The following is a 16586-nucleotide window of genomic DNA, read 5'->3' as shown; positions in this document are numbered from 1 at the left end:
CAGCTCCCTGACCGTCGTCTTTACTAAGCTACATTACAGTCTTTATACAAACAGCAGGCACATTTTACATGACACATGTAAAATAAAGAAAGCAGCAAAGCCACCAGCTGTATGCGCCATGTGGACGAACATCTGAAGGTTTATTTTTCAACCGTTTCTTTTACAAATTCCAAAAAAAACAAAAAGTGCAAACGTCTCCTTTGTGTCCGAGTCATCAATCTCATAAATACTTCAAAACAACAGAACAAGGTTGAACGTTAGTGTCAGACAAAATGATATTAAATAAAAAATTTTCACAATAAATCTTCAGTATATACAACACCGTGTGGTTCCACATTACATTCTCTTGGCATTTAAAAACACAAACTTAGTAATTCTAAGAACAAGGTGAGTGTTTCATATAAAACCTTCCAGTTTTCATGAACTGTTAGCAGCTAAAATTATTTATTTCATTACAACAAAAATCAGGACACAGCGAGTGAGCGCAGGGATGTTCAGTCTTTCAGAGTGCGGGAGACGATCGGCTTTGTTCTGGATCATCTTCACACATGATTCCCTTCTTTTATGAGCCGTCAGACTTTCAACGTCTCAGTCTTCAATGAACGAGGTTTGAGCTTTACCGTCGTCTCTCACGCGGTCCTGGACTTAGTTCAGATGTTGAAGATGTTTCACTCTCAGGTCCTCACTAACTGGTGGAGATGGAAAAGCCTCTCTGGATCATGAGCATACTTACCATGGGAGATCAAATAAGCTCTACTCAAACACAGCAGGGGGGACTTCCATGTGAAGCATGAAGGGCCCGTCCTTTGAAGACGGCATGCTGCACATCCTGTCAGTCTGAAGGGACTGTTACAGACCTTCGATGTTCAGCTGCTCTGACAACATCTTTCACCAACCTTCAACTGCAAGAACATGTGATCCAAACGTCAACCAACAGCATGCTAATGATCCGCAGAGACGCGTGTTAGTGAGGAGAGGTGAAGATCTACAGTACTCTGATTACTCCTTTAAAATGTTCAAGTAGTGACAGACATTTCAGCTTCAGTCTGCTTTCAAACATTTGTTTAAACTTCCTAAATACGCTTTGAGAGAAATGTGGTGAGACCTTAGGACGGGCAAAGAGTCCGTCCTCCAGCCCACTGCAAGACACGTCCAACCATCAAATTCATCTGGACCTTTGGAGGTTAAACGGCGAAACAAAAGACAAAGGTTTTTCCCTCTGTGACACAGAAAAGAAGCGCCTGCCTCGTCACACTTCAACAGAAACAGAGAATGCATTAGAAATGATAGAAGCTCACAAAGTGTCTCCTCTCACATTTTGACACACTTAAAACAAACAGGAGCTGTAGTGCTACAGAAAAATCACATCAAGTGTCACAGTTTGTGCCTTCCACGTTACAAGAAGACTCGTGCTGCCTCTGATGCATAAAAAATAACATAAATATAAACATGGCTGCCACACAACACTAACATCAGTAGTTACAAACTGGCTGGTTTTAAATGAAGGACAGTATTTTAAATCTCTCTACTTTGTTATTCATCACAGCTGGTCCCATTTCTAAGGTTCTGTGTTTTCTTTAAAACACTTTTATAAAGGACCAATCAGAGAGCTGCTCTCTTCCTGTGTGATCATGAAGGAAACATGCTGTGTTGAAGCTTCTCTGACAACAATGCAGCAGCCAGTATGTCCTCCTTCTAACTTTAGATTCTGCTCCTGAATGCTCTGGATTTGATTGGACCAGAGAAGGTAGGCGGGGCTTTGAAGGCCGTTTTGGACGCCCCTGGGTTTGCCAGATATGAGAGCAGTTATCAGGTGAACAGGTGCTGCAGCGATGGAAGCGGGCAGTGGAACTGCTTCAGATAGAAGTGATTGTACCCGAGCTAAAAAGCCTCTGCATGTTTCTAATAAGCTCCAGCAGCAGAAAGCTGCTCAAACTAGGATCAATGTTGGAGATGCTTTTGAAACATGGAGAGAGGTTAGAACGCAGAAAGCTTTACAGACCCATGCAGAGCTGGCTAAACACTGAAGCTACAGTGTCCACCACATGCTGACCTGTGTGAGCATCCACTCTAGAGACAGTTTGTCCCCAAACTTTTATTCCTGACATTTTCAGTACCAAATTACGGTAATTTTCTGCACTTCGCCAGACTTTGCACAAACATGCTGGTGACGTTTTCGTGTGGCGAGGTTGCCAACATGTTTGTGCAATCCGGACAGTGTGCAGGTGTTTGCAATGTGTGATGGGATATTTTTTTTAAAGCCTGAGCACTTTCCTCCTAATGATCTTTAAAGTAACAGAGATGATATACTAAGACAGCAAACCGCTCATCTTCTGAGGGTTGCAAATAAAAAACAGTGAAGTCAAAGCTTTCTGCAGTGAGGCTGAGAGCTGCTGTGGAGGCTGCAGGGAGGGACTTGCCTGTCAGGAGCTGAGGAGGAGGGACGTTTCACATGTTGCAGTACAGTAGCGTCGCACTAGTTTCACATATTTACACCGTCATAATAAAGCTGCTTTTCCCTCCTAATTGAACATGATGGACTCCGGGTCCTGGTTCATCATCTGGGCCATGTGACGCAGGACGTCCTTCTTGGTGATGATTCCCAGGAGACGCCTGCACAGACACACAACAGCTCTAATTTACCTTCATTAATGGATGAAGAACCGACCTGTGACAAAGTGAGTCATAAAACAGGTAGTGACAGGGATCTGCTCTGCCTCACACCTTTCTATTCTTTATGTTTTCTTTTTTCATTTTTGTGACCCTCCTGGAAGATTTTTCATCTATAGTTTGTCATCAGCATGAATGTTCTTACCCGCTCCTCGTGACCAGACACTGGCGGAGGCCGAGCTTGCGGAAGATGTCGACCACCGTCTCCATGGGCGTGTGGTCGGTGACAGTGAAGGGGGAGAGGTTGAGGATGCGTCGCAGCTTCAGCGGCTGAGGGTTGGTGGCGGGCAGCTGCGGTGCGTCCTCGGTGAAGTACACCACGGAGCTGCTCACCACGCCGTCCTGCTTCTGGCGAGCGTTTTCTGAAGACGGGGGAGAATTCGGATGAATCACCAGCAGGTCAGGTTGGAACATCAAATCTGGCGGTGAGGTTAAAAGACTTACTGATGGCGAGGGTGAGGTCCCGGCGCTGGACGAAGCCGATAAGCCTCTCCGACTCTCTGGACACGACCACCGGGAAGCCGTTATAATCGGTGTCTTTGATCAGCGCCTCCACGTCCTCCACCGTGGTGCTGTCCTGGGTGAGGACTGCCAGAGGGGGGTCGTTCCTGCGTGGACGCATCACGTCTGTGGCCAGGGTGCGGTGGGTGAACTCGTCCCGGATGTCCAGGTAGGGATAACCGTTGAGCTGGATGTGAGACTCGTAGATTCCCTCCTTCCCGAAGGCGTCTGCCACCCACTTACTGGTGACAGCGGCGGCCATCAAAGGCACAATGTACTCCAAACCGCCGGTGAGCTCGAACATGATGACCACGAGAGACACGGTCATCCTGGTCACCCCACCTGAGTGGACACAATCACAGAGGATTAATTTCTGGACAGGGAAGCTGCAGCTTTTTAAAGAGTCAAAGACAGAGACGCCATGTTTGAAGAAGCAGCGTCCTCTCACCCAGACAGGCCGCCGCTCCCACCATGGCGTACAGTCCGGGTGTGACACAGTCCGCACCGGGCCGGCACCAGTTCTTAAAGATGATCCAGTCGTGGTGGTGGTACGCCATCTGCTCCACGGCGATCCCCACGATCCGTCCCGCGATTGCTCCGACCGCCATGCTGGGAATGAAGAGACCCGACGGGATCTGGAGGGGAGGCAGGGTCGCCACATTTCAGCCAAGCATTCAAGACTTCAAGTCAAGAATCATTCAGGTTTAATTTACATCAATATTTTATAACTTTTATGAACATTTGTGTCTCTTGCTTGTTCTGACCTTCATGCCGAAGGTGAAGATGGTGATGACTATCTTGAAGACGAGAGCGAGGGCGAGCTGCCACAAGGCGTTGTAGACTCCGGGTCCTGCAGGGCGGTCTGGGATGTCGTCTACCGGGCGGCTCATGTTGGGGTTATTGATGTAATCACAGAGCTGGGAAGACTCCAGAGCGCCACAGTCATTAAAGAGCTCGGAGATTAGCTCGCTGGTGCTGCGGCGGGTGTAAGGGTTTGGGTACGCCAGCACGGCTGTGATTCCCGTCACAGCGATGACCTCCAGGACCGGGTACTTCCCCAGCTGGGTGGTCTTCCTCCGCCGGCACCAGGCGATGTTGGCCCGGATGAAGAGCGTCCCCCAGAGGCCGCCGAACACACCCAGCAGGATGAACGGGACCAGCTCGGCCATGTACCACGGCGTGTGGTACTCCACGTAGAAGAGCACCAGGCGGCTGTTGCCAAAGGGGTTGATGGAGCGCAGGGTGAAGGCAGCGACCAGGGCGGCAAAGAACGAACGCCATAAAGTCTTCAGAGGGAAGTAGTAACTGACCTGCAGGAGAGAGGAAGCGTGCAGATCGTTACAGACACATGAAGACATGAACTCAACTACAACAAGGAAGAGCTCGACGTACGGAGCCGAATCTTTTCAACAACATCTTAAAAAGTCAAAATCCTCTTGTTGTGAGATGGTTATATTTCTACCCAGTCGTGCTTGATGAGGTAAGAGCAGGTATGGTTTCATCAGTAGATTATCAGTTAATCTTTTAAAGTTCAGTATTCAGTGCGTGTAGGATTGGTAACCAACCTCCTCCAGGCTGAACAGAACTCCTCCGATGGGCGCTCCGAAGGCCACCGACACTCCAGCCGCCGCTGCAGCCGACAACACCTGAAGAGCAGAGACCAGCGATGGATCAACCTCCTCCACTTTCACTCAGGCTTCACGAGATCTTTCATTACAGCTCTTTTTGTTACCTCTCTGCGCTTGCCCTCGTTCTTGCTGTACTTGGAGAAGAGGCTGCAGAAGAGGTTTCCACAGCAGCAGGCCACGTGGACCAGAGGGCCCTCCTTCCCCAGACTGAGACCCGACGACACGGCCAGAACCAGGGTGACCGTCTTTATCAGCAGGGTCCATTTGCCCAGGTAACCCCGGATGATGAAGCCGCTGAGGATTGTCTTGATCTGCACAGGTGTAAAACACATGTGTTAAAAGATTTTTTTTAACTTTCTTAAAGTAGAAATGACACAAGAATCTGTAAAAGCTGTTTAATTATTTGATCTTGATTGAAGTGTGTACTGGGTCAACAGGGCTGTGTTAAAGTTGGGTATAAAACACGCTCCGTTACCTCGGGGATTCCTGAGCCGCAGGCGTACGGAGCGAACACTCGCACCAGAGACACAGCCAGGAAGGAAAACAGCAGAGCCCACAGAATGTACAGGAAGTAGTTCAACACGTACGCTCCAGCTCCCTGAACGAACAAACAGCTGGCATGTGATTTTCATTCTTGTACATCATTGGTGTTTACATTCATGGTGACTCAACTCTGACCTCAGCATGGCCCGTCATCAGCTCCGCCCACTTCTGCCACTGCGGACACTTGTCTCTGTCGTCGAACGTGGTCTCGTTGGACGTCCAGCAGCACTGCTCGTGGCTGTACCAGAAGGCCGACAGACACACGCCTTCCTTCAGGTCCGTCATCCAGTCCACCGCCAGGTCGATGACTCCGGCCAGCGTACCTGCAGAACACGGGACACACCAGGACGGCCCCAGGTAAGAGCCAGTCCACTCATATGACAGCACCAACGACAAACAACAGATGAGTTTTCATCTCTGCATAATCGAGTAAAAAATTAAATTTCAAATTCAAAGGGAAACAAGAAAACACATTAAAACAAGGTAATCGTCCCGATGCTGATATCACACTTAGAAGAGCTTTGTAATGTTGGATTAGAGATGATCAGTGTTTCTGCTGGTGCTACACTTTGATTATCAGCTGGGGAAGATGATTAATTCGCTGCTGACCCACAGTAAGGAAGTTCTGTCAGTTCAGGAAGCGGTACATTATGTCAGCCAACCTGAGAGGAGTCCAATGAGAAGCATCACCACCCATCCTGACCAGGCGTCCAGCAGGCTTTTGAACAGCTCCCAGAAGGACTCTTTGCTCTTACTGGTGATCTGATATCGAGACAGGAAGAGGAAATAAATGTTCATCAGATATACGTACAGCACAAACAAAAACGTGTGCACAACAAAGGGACAACAAACTGCAAAAACAAAACATCAGATAACTTAATACGACACATCGATATGTAAAGAAGACCTGGTCCAACCTTGCGGTGGCGGTCTGTGTCTCGGGATTTCTCCCTCAGCCAGTCGATGGTGTGGAAGTCTTCATACGTGCCCACGTCAGGAAAAGGCTCGTCCAAGAAATCCATCAGGTTCCCGGCGCCGTTCATCTCCTCTGTGGGCGTGGCACTGCTGACATCTGGAAGAGGGGAGCACAACAACCTTGCCAACATTAGTTTCATTTATTTACCGTAAATAAATTATGCTTGAAAGGAGAAGACAACAAACAAACTTCCTCAACATATATGTTTTTCTTTTCAACATCACTGACTTTGTCATTGTGTGTGGTTTGTCCTGTACGAGAGATTCTGCTCCAGAGTTTGTTTACAAAGACGGCTCTATCTTTCTGAGAAGTTTCTGATGTTGCTGTGATTGGGATTTTTGGGGCAGATACTGATATCGATTTTTGAGAGAGAAAAATAAATAGATTCAGACGATAAATGTCTATATTGGGTGTTTGGAGAGAGACAGGCACATTTACTGTGTTCATCCCTCAGATACAGTTATCAAACACTTGCACAAAATATTTATAATGAGCACAAGAAGATCTCCACACCCTGCAGAGATGATGCTTGTTGTGATCCGTGTAGCGCCCCCTGCTGGTGACAGAGAGTAATCCGATAACCTGTTCTTCGACTGGTGAATAAATATAATAAATGTGTGATGAACTAAGTTATCATGGTTTAAACCAGTGCCTTTCAGTAAAATCCTCCACAATGTCGTGACTAGCACTTCTGTATATGTTGCAGTGAGTTGATTTCAACAGCTCTGCTGAGTCTCTACTCTAACAGACTTGTGTCTCTTTCTTTTGTGTTTACTTGAGCTAAACATCTCTGAATAAACTCACGCTGAGAGTCTGAAGGAGTGAATCATGTACTGTCAGTTAGCAGCTAAAGCTAACTGCATCATCTCCGGCTAACTGGGTTAGCTTGACAGAGTCGTCATTTACCTTCTCCAGCCTCCATGGTTACAGTCCGTCCCAACAACTGTGGACTAAATAAATGTGTAATAAAACAAGAATTTATTTAAAGTCGACTCCGTTATGCATTTTCGCTTTCATAAAAAAGGGATAAGATTGGTATAATATCGAAAAATCAGCGTTAGAGAGACATTCCCACAATGCTCCTGTTTATACTGACAGTCTCGCGATACATGATGAGATCACGTTCAGTCAAAGATTGTGTATTAGACGGATAGAATTTACTTTTCATCCTCGTTTCTGGCAGTGCCGTTTCGAGAGACAAGGCCAGTATTATTTTTGAAGGACTTATTGAACGGCTATGAGTTAATGAGAGTGCATTTGACAGCTGCTGACATTTAAACAATTCTGTTAGCCTTGTTTTAATGGAAAGATTGATTACACAATAACGAGCTACCGTTAACGTTATATCGTTTTTTAGAAGATAAAATAATAATTTGATTACTATATAAAGTGTTTCGAAGCTTTATTTTACAATTTGTTTTATCTTGTTGCCTTTAAGAGCAGCTCTCGCTTCAGTCATGCCTATACTGCCCCCCAGTGGAGAAAATGTGGAACTATATTTCTGGTTTCATTTGCCCCCTTGCACATTACAAGCACAGTAAAACAAGCAGATATACAACAAACACACAGAATCAAACAATTAAAATAACGTGATGCATGATCTGAGAATGAAACAGGTTTTCACAACATGTGACTTCTTTTTTGCGAACAGCTCCCTGTTGACTATCACAAAGATTGCTGGTTTAAAGCACTTGTACCATAACCCTAAGACTGCCTCCGCATTTTATATCAAGCGTATCATTGAGCTGGAACTTGCAGGAGTGGGCGGACCTGCTGGACTGGAAGTTTATTGGAGGGCAAAGTTTCCCACTCATTCACCAGGCAGCAGCGCAGGACTCAGTCCTGCAGAGAACAGAAGCAGAAAAGGAAATCTTTGTGAGAGCCTCAGAAGAGATGGCTGAGAAGAAAGCCATCCTGTTCAACTTCTGGGGAGTTACAGCTTCTACCAGACATGCTGTTTTCAACAAGTTGGAGGAGTTGCATAACCTGCCAGGGTAATGGACTGTTAATCTATGCACTGTAGAACAAATCTTTGACTTCCAGGTCTTATTAAAGTTATTTACCTCCAACTTGCTGAGCATTCTAAATTAAAACATGCACAAGAAGTCCATCGGGAAGAGATAAGCCTTGAATGTGTTATCTGAATTAAAAATGCTTCAGAATGGTCTGGTCTTTGTTGGAAGTGAGGAGTCCGAAGTTAACAAAGAATGAAGGTGTGTGTTTTGTAATCAGAGCACGCTCTGTGGCTTCTGCTCTACTTAGCATGCTGAATGTGTGCACAGCTGTTGCTGGTTTTGCTGTTCATTCACTTATTTCATTTGTGTTATTCTGATAGTGTGTTGGATTTATACTTAGAGTCTTCAACACCAAAGTCTCACATCAACACTGACAAAAGCAGAGCATTGAGGCAGTTGACAAGAAATCTGTCTTGTCAGCTGTCTGTACTCTGTGAGATAAAAATAGAGATTTTATCAATGAGTCTGCTGTGTTTTGAAGGGAGCGATGTGTAAAGGTCTTCTCTCGAGAGATTCTGTCTGTAACCAGAGAATAACAACCTCAGCTTATCAGTCAAAAAAACCAACACATTGTTATTAAATAGATTCATGTGAATGCAGACGACTCACTCTTGATGACATGCTTCTTTTTAAAATGTTACGTCTTGTTGTTTCAGTGGTTTTCTGTCTAGTGTGGCGTCCCTTAAAGGCGGTGCCATGAGCCGGGCGGAGAGAGGGGAGCTAACGCTCTCTCAGGTGGTTGAAACAATCTGACATGGATTTTCTGTTCTACTTCTTATTACATTAGAATATTCTTGGTGACTGTGTGTGTGTGTGTGTGTTTGTGTGTAGATGATGCCCGTGTTGGAGGACGAGTGTGTGAAGGAGGCCCAGGTCAGGGGAGTGACTCTGCCGTCTGATTGGTCAGTCAAAGGCCTGCTGGAGGAGCTCAGTGAGGTGATGATGGACGTCCAAGTGTCCGTGCTGAAGACAGTTGTCAGCCTGCGTCGGAGCGGTACACTCATCCAAACACTCACACGCTTCACATGAACAGCTGTGGTGGGCAAACGGCGGCCTGTAGGCTGAACGAGGCCTCCCAGCAAACTTCAACAAGCTTCGACTTAAACAAGATTATTTTCAAACCTGCAGTAGATCATACTGTGAAAGTCTGATCAACTCACAACTCATGCTTTTTTGATCCTTCCCATCAGGGTTTCTGACGGCTGTGCTGGCCAATCACTGGGTGGATGACACCTCAGTGGGAGATCGTCCAGCCCGCCTTCTGTCTCTGCTGGGCGGCCATTTTGACCTGGTCCTACAGTCCTGTCGTGCAGGTCACAGGGTCCCTGAGCCTGAGATGTTCAGCGCTGCTCTGCAGCAGCTGGGAGTGACATCACAACAGGTAGAGGATGCCCCCCCACCACCACCACGCTGTTCATGACATAAGGAGGGCCGCTGCAAAACCAGAATGTTAGAGTCAAGACAACACAAGAACCTGTTTCATAAAGTAGATTGAGTTGAATAGTTTCTACAGTAAAATACAGAGATCGTATCGCTTAAAAAACACAAAGTTCTGAAAAGCATGAAAAACCTTTTAGTCTAAAGGAACAAAAAGACGAGCAGGACATCTGTTGTTTTAGGCTCTGTGGTTGGATGCAGAGGAGGAAGGTGTGCGGGAAGCCGAGGCAGCAGGGATGGACGCCATCCTGGTGAAGAATCTAGACGATGCTCTGGACAAACTGGCCGAGTTCACCAGAGTTCAGGTGTGCATAACAAACACTAACCTTACTTTGCATTCAGGTGTCAGAATGGTCACTCCTGCAAAGATGCAGTGGTTAGGTGCTGCAGGAGGAAATACAAATATGAGTGATTAAAGGAGCTGTAATCAGAGGGTGCTGTTTTACTGTGGTAACGCTGCATGTTGGCGTTCATGTGTTCATGTGTTTTTGTGTTTCAGGCAGTTGGAGCAGAGAGTCCTCCACCCTCCTGCAGCCCCGAAGAAGTCGCTCATGGATATGTCCCCATCAGGGTGAAGTGCTGAGATTACATGGCACAGTCAAATGTGTGTTTGTGGTGATATTAATGATTGTGTTTGTGTGCGTCAGCCTGGTGTGAGGACTCATTACGTTGAGATGGGCTCGGGCCCGCCTGTTATACTGTGTCACGGCTTCCCGGAGAGCTGGTACTCCTGGAGGTACCAGGTAACTTTACACCAGTTCATCAACACCTCCATCTGAGAAAACAACAGTCCAGTCCACCAGTCCACAGCGCCACCTGTATTATTTAATTTAATCCCATTCAACACCATGGATTCATGGATTGTTTGGTTTGTGAAATGATGACAAACAAAACATCTGAGAGGCTTGAACTAGTTTGAGCGTTTGAGTGAGTTTAGATTCATACGGGATCAAACTCACTGCTCTCTCTCTGGTCTCTGGTAGATCCCAGCCGTGGCTGCAGCAGGGTTCAGGGTGTTGGCTCTGGACATGAAGGGATACGGAGAGTCCACAGCGCCACCTGGTGGGTGCTTCAGAGACAACCCGGAAACATAAAGCAAAATCTTTGAATGCAGGACTCTATCATTTCTTTTAAATTCAATAATCAAATTAAAAATGCAAACATTTCTGAAAAACTTGTTTTAATGACTCCAGAGTGAATTTCTTTATAAATGATCCTGTTCTTATTTCTTCCGCAGACATCGAGGAATATTCTCAGGAGCAGATGTGCAAGGTACAAAGTCGCCTGAACACTGTCACACGTCATCAAACATTTACAGAGGAAGTAAAGAACTAAACAAACAGTAGATGCTGAGGAGAACATGGTTTCTGTACATTGTACTCAAACTGTCGGCCATCTTTGACGCCAGCGTTTGATTGTTAACCCTTTAAAGATCCACCCAAACAGCAGCTGTATTCACACAGCTTTATGAGACTGTGACTCTCCACACAAACACTAAAGTCAAAGTTCTTCATTACGTCACTACAGAATAATAAGTGCTATGTTTGTCATTTTGCAGGATTTAATCACATTTATGGACAAAATGGTGAGTAAGGGCAAACTATGACCTCATTCAACTATTCAAAGTGTTTCCATTAATACTCAGACAGAACTCCACCTGCACACTCAGAGGCTTTATCTCACCTTTACCTGTCTGATGCATCAAACAAACATCTTCTCTCTCTCTCTCTCTGCCAGGGCATGCCACAGGTCACCCTGGTGGGTCACGACTGGGGCGGCGTCCTGGTGTGGACCATGGCTCAGTTTTACCCTGAGAGAGTCAGGTGAGCACACACTCGGAGCTTCTTACAGGGAGGACACTGTAAAGAGAAGTTAAATGTGTGTGTGTGTGTGTGTGTGTGTGTGTGTGTGAAGGGCTGCAGCGTCTCTGAACACTCCTCTGTTTCGTCCCGATGCTGCCATCTATTCCAAAGTGAAGTCCAATCCCCTCTTTGACTACCAGATCTACTTCCAGAAGCCCGTAAGTCCGCCTGCAGCACAAACACGTTAACATGCCGACACAGTGAACCCACGTTCAGACCCAGATCACAAGAAGGTTCCAAACAACCCAGAGGACGCACAGAATGATGAATCCATCACAAAGAGAAAACCAAGAAGATAAAGATCCATATCAGAGGTCAAACAGAGAAAATCAACCACAGTGACAGAAACCCAAAAACAGTTCCCTTAAAGACACGAAACCATGCAGAGAAGACACAAAGCTGTCACCTGCAGAGCTCTCACTGTGTGTGTCGGTGCTGCTGTGTTTCCAGGGTGTTGCAGAGGCCGAGCTGGAGAAAGACTTGGAGAGGACGTTCAAGATTTTGTTCATGAGCAGCGCAGACACAGTGAGGACACACACACACACACACACACACACACACACACACACACACACACACACACACACACACACACACACACACACACACACACACACACACACACACACACACACACACACACACACACACACACACACACACACACACACACACACACACACACAACCAGGTGTGCAGATCATAAATCAATGTTGTGTTTTGTGTCAGGCCAAGGCTCCGGCCATCAGTTCTGGAGGAGTGTGTGCTCGAGGTGAGTATCCACCCTCAGGTCTGACACTGAATATTCCAGAACAAAGAGGAAGTCCTGACTGTGCTGTGTGTGGCAGGCGGTCTGTTTGTGGGTCTGCCCGAGAAGATCCCCCGGAGCTCCATGCTGACGGAGGCCGACCTGCAGTACTACGTCAGCCAGTACAAAGAGCAAGGCTTCAGGTCCAGACTCTTATCTTTTAAAGGTTTTATTCAGAGACAGGACAGCAGATAGTCAGAAATAACAGAGAGAGAGGAACAACATGCAGGAAAGGATTCCAACCTCCAATGAGCTGAAATAATATCAGCAAGGAGATTTCTATTGAATATTAAATGCAATGAGTCACATTGAGTCCTTTGTTTCTGTTTCTCAGGAGGCCGCTGAATTGGTATCGTAACATGGAGAAGAGCCAGGAGTGGTTGCTTTCTCGGCCTGCTACAAAGGTTTGTGATGAACATGTGTACATGTGAAATGTGCTCCCTCACACTCCCTGACTCTGATTCAGGCTTCAGGGAGGAAATGGAGATTCAGCCACTCATCCAGTTGAATCGTAGCGACTGTGGCTCACAGGAAATCTTCTGCAGCATTTTCAGGTCTTATTTCAATTTGAAAATGATTTGAAATATCTCCAATCTAGACTCTTATTACTCTTTTTTTAAGATTTAATTTGGGCCTTTATTAGAGAGAGAGATAGTGGACAGAGTCTGAAATCAGAGAGAGAGGGGATCAACATGCAGGAAAGACCTCTGACTCTTATCACTCTGGACGCCTCGTGAATACAGTAACTGGTTTATCATTTGAAAGACCGGCCTTTAACTTTATTTTCTTGTCAAGTAATTGGTAAACAGACTTCTGAAAACTCGGCAGGTCCCACCTCCACATTCAGGCTGCGATGTAGTGAGATCTTCACAAGTAAATAATCCTATTCATACGCTGCTGCCCAATCAGCTTGAGCTATTCGGGGTTAAGTGTCTTCGGACATGTGGCTGCAGGAGCTGTGGTTCAAACCGCCGACCGACTCTACCAACTGATCCACAGCCGGCCCATAAATGACCAGACTTATAATAAGGTGTGTGTGTGTGTGTGTGTGTGTGTGTGTTAGCCGCTGATGCCTACACTGATGCTGACGACAGGTAAAGACCTGGTTCTGCAGCCGGCCTTCTCCAAAGGGATGGAGGACACGGTGAGTACAAAGACAGCAGCGATGTGGAGTTGCCTGATTCTATAGATGGAAGTGAATCTGACCTTCTGGGTTTCTGATCTTAGTTCCCTAACCTGAGCAGAGGACACATCGAGGACTGTGGACACTGGACTCAGATGGAAAAGCCGGCGGAGACGAACAGCATCCTGATAAAGTGGCTGAAAGAAGCACACGAGAAGGCTGCAGGCGTAAACGTGACTCCAAAGCTGTGAGCGAGGAAGAAGCCTAAAAAAAGATGGAATAATAGGAGTCACCTTCAAAAGTTTATTTTGAGTAGAACAAAGTTTATTCTCATCAACAAATAAATGTTGAAACAAGACGTTCAGACTTTAGATGGATTTAGAGTGGACTTAATGTTTTACTTCATGTCAAATTAAAAGCTTGTCTTTGTTGTATCATCATGAACTTTTTATTTCTCTCTGTTGATGGAATAAATGAGTTATGACCTGAAATATTCGACAGAATCAAGAGGACAGAAACCTTAAAGCTCATGAAATGTTAACAGATGGATTTGACGGCCTGCAGGTGACTAATTCAAAGCTGCTTGTGATGAAGATGCAAGAATCACAGCGTCAGGATGACAATGATTCTCTGAACGTTTGGTAACTTTTGGATACTTGCATTGAGTTTGGCTTTCAACCTTTTAAATGGAGACGCAGCACAAAGGCAGAAAGACCATACAGACATAAAGTACAATCTGATGACAGTGGTGTTAAAGCAGCACGATGCACTTTACTCACTTTATGTTTATTGATTGTTAAAAAGTTGGATAATTTAATCAGCCCCAACATGGACTCAGATCTTTTAAGTATTTCAATCCTGAAGATGTCGTCAGTACATAACCTTCTTCCTGATATCATTGGGACATTGTCGCCCTCTTGTGGTCGTCATGAGAAGTGAACCTTCTGCACTTGTCACAGTTTCTTCTCGTCAAACAGTTTCTTCCAGGTCGGCATGATGTGTTCATAAATCCTCTCTATCTGTAACACACACACACACACACACACACACACATACACACACACCGTATCATTATTTGATGTTTACATGCAGATTGACCAGAAAGAGGCAACAACATCCAGAAGAGACACAGAAGGGTCCGAAGAAACCCAAACCCACCCAAAGAGACACGAGATAACCAAGAGACACAAAAATGACCTTTAATACTTCAAACTGACCACAGAGAGACGGTAAAAAATAAACCAAAGAGACAAATATATACAAACAAATCCTACGTGTTTTAACTTCCTTAAAATGGCTAACCTGAATAAGTATTATTATTAAAACCAAACAGAGACAGAAACGCAAAGAAAGCAGAAAAACAGAGCCAGAGACGATGAGCTTAAAGACACAGATTAAATATGATTATAGCAATATTAAGCAGAGGAGTTCCACCTTCCATCCACTGACCTGCTCAGACTTCTTGACTCCGTATCTGAAGAGCGTGGCCTGGTGCTCGCTGTTATGAAACAGGATATCAAAGGTCACCTCCCGCCCCATCATGTCCTCGATGGCCGGCTTCACCACACTGTGGAAGTCTCTGGCTGAGAATGCTCCGTCCAGCATGTTGTTGACCTGCAGGAACGTTAAAGGGAAATGCATGAAGACCACCTTTGTTTTCACTCCATGCATGCATGATAGGTTCTCTTATTAAACCTTGTATTTCTTCCCCAGCTGCTCCAGTGGATCCAGTTTGATCTCTGACCTCAGAGCTCGGCCAAAGCGAGGCAGCTTGGAGTCTGAATCTACAAAAACAAACATTAGTGCTCTTGCAGCGCCGTGTTTTAAATGCTTTAAAAACGTTGAGGTAAACTCCTGTCCACAACATCTAGCTCCAGCTGATGACACAGACCTCGACACGTCAGGTGAGCAACGTAGGGAACGCCGTCCTTCTCTCCGTAGTACACAGCAAAATGAGAGAAGAATTTGTTCCTGGGATACTCCACAATGTCCCCCGGGAACAACTGCGGATGGGAGTTTTTCTGCAAAGACATTCGACACAAAGTGACTTAGAAGAATATCAAACTGGAAACCTTTGTCTTTAAACAAGCGGTTATTGCGCCAACATTTGGCAGCTCACACATTCACAGTATTAGATAGAGATAGATAGATAGATACTTTATTGATCCCGAGGGAAATTCAAGCTACAAGCTATTAACTCCATTATCCATTCGTACACCGATGTCCAACTCTACCACTGAGCCACAGTGTCCTCACAGGACGGGGAAAGACAGCAGAAATGTCCTTCATCAAGAGAAGACAGAGCAGCTTCCATAGATGATATATTGTAGTAGAGATAACCACTGAATGAAGACGCTGCTGACACCATTAAACACACAAGTGCATGCAGGCTCTTAACTTTCTTTGCATGTACTTCATAAAGAGAAACTTCTACTTGTTTCATCATCGGTAGATAAAGAAGCTGGTTTTTATCACATGAAGCTCATTTTCTCCTCATTTCCAGGAAGGCTGGTCACCACGTTACGCTGTTGTTTTCTGCACCAATGAGTAAAGCTTGTGTGTGTTTTTGAGACTCTGGGAAACAAGATCAATCCATTTGAGATGTCCTGAATACGAGGAGTCGCTCGCAGTAAGTCAAACACACTCATTAGTGAGATTAAGGTAGATGAAGTGAAATAACTCACCAGGCCCATGAGTTCAGGTGCGTACTGATGTTCTCCTCAGCTGCCTCTGAAATAACATGTGAAGCCAACACACACATATGAAACACTGCTTTACATAAAGCTGGCACTGCTGGCGTGTCTATCACCGTTACAGTCCAATGATCTCCCTCCATCTGCACCGTCAAACTTAAGACGGATCTCTGATGTTGTCGTTGTGCGACTGAGCTTCACTTCAGGTGTGTGGTTTTTTTCTTCACTTTTGGGGGGGGGGGGGGTTGATTTTTTGTTTGGGGTAACTTTTGTCCTGATTTTTAAAGTCTTCATGTTTCAGCGAGCAGCATGGCGACGTCGCCCCTCCAG

General features: G+C 45.7%; 3 protein-coding genes and 1 long non-coding RNA gene across 6 annotated transcripts; 1 reads left to right on the top strand and 3 right to left on the bottom strand.

Annotated features, from left to right (window-relative positions):
* Nucleotides 1–108: 108 nt before the first annotated feature.
* On the bottom strand, nt 109–7440 carry clcn4 (chloride channel, voltage-sensitive 4). The gene is made up of 12 exons (XM_079336419.1): nt 7225–7440; nt 6260–6414; nt 6005–6104; nt 5478–5665; nt 5275–5397; nt 4904–5110; nt 4737–4817; nt 3936–4481; nt 3620–3806; nt 3115–3513; nt 2816–3032; nt 109–2613 (listed from the first exon to the last, which is right to left on the bottom strand). Exons 1-12 carry the CDS (start codon nt 7238–7240, stop codon nt 2523–2525), a joined length of 2310 nt encoding a protein of 769 aa, XP_079192545.1. The 5' UTR covers nt 7241–7440; the 3' UTR covers nt 109–2522.
* A 363-nt stretch (nt 7441–7803) lies between these two features.
* LOC306818890 lies at nt 7804–9565 on the bottom strand. Its single transcript, XR_013778383.1, has 2 exons — nt 9494–9565; nt 7804–8153 (listed from the first exon to the last, which is right to left on the bottom strand). It is a non-coding gene; the product is annotated as an uncharacterized lncRNA (long non-coding RNA).
* Nucleotides 8130–13997, top strand: ephx2 (epoxide hydrolase 2, cytoplasmic). 2 transcript variants are annotated; one of them, XM_079336614.1, is made up of 18 exons: nt 8130–8312; nt 8990–9068; nt 9165–9327; nt 9524–9714; nt 9953–10075; nt 10270–10341; nt 10418–10513; nt 10754–10832; nt 11008–11042; nt 11329–11355; nt 11508–11593; nt 11685–11790; nt 12083–12157; nt 12362–12404; nt 12481–12583; nt 12775–12844; nt 13504–13584; nt 13668–13997. In XM_079336614.1, exons 1-18 carry the CDS (start codon nt 8212–8214, stop codon nt 13812–13814), a joined length of 1677 nt encoding a protein of 558 aa, XP_079192740.1. In that variant the 5' UTR covers nt 8130–8211; the 3' UTR covers nt 13815–13997. The 2 variants fall into 2 exon arrangements, with proteins under 2 accessions (XP_079192740.1, XP_079192741.1); XM_079336615.1 differs by lacking the exons at nt 12775–12844; nt 13504–13584; nt 13668–13997 and adding an exon at nt 12675–12748 and having other exon boundaries at nt 12481–12606.
* A 129-nt stretch (nt 13998–14126) lies between these two features.
* Nucleotides 14127–16523, bottom strand: plaat1l (phospholipase A and acyltransferase 1-like). Of its 2 annotated transcripts, XM_079336619.1 has the most exons (5): nt 16248–16523; nt 15455–15584; nt 15259–15347; nt 15013–15177; nt 14127–14582 (listed from the first exon to the last, which is right to left on the bottom strand). In XM_079336619.1, exons 1-5 carry the CDS (start codon nt 16254–16256, stop codon nt 14517–14519), a joined length of 459 nt encoding a protein of 152 aa, XP_079192745.1. In that variant the 5' UTR covers nt 16257–16523; the 3' UTR covers nt 14127–14516. The 2 variants fall into 2 exon arrangements, with proteins under 2 accessions (XP_079192745.1, XP_079192744.1); XM_079336618.1 differs by lacking the exon at nt 16248–16523 and having other exon boundaries at nt 15455–15691.
* Nucleotides 16524–16586: the final 63 nt, after the last annotated feature.

The sequence above is a fragment of the Symphodus melops genome (assembly GCF_947650265.1).
Source record: "Symphodus melops genome assembly, chromosome: 23".
In the NCBI taxonomy this organism is placed as follows: domain Eukaryota; kingdom Metazoa; phylum Chordata; class Actinopteri; order Labriformes; family Labridae; genus Symphodus; species Symphodus melops.
The sequence above is the reverse complement of the archived record's forward strand: the minus strand, read 5'-3'. Positions and strand labels throughout refer to the sequence as shown.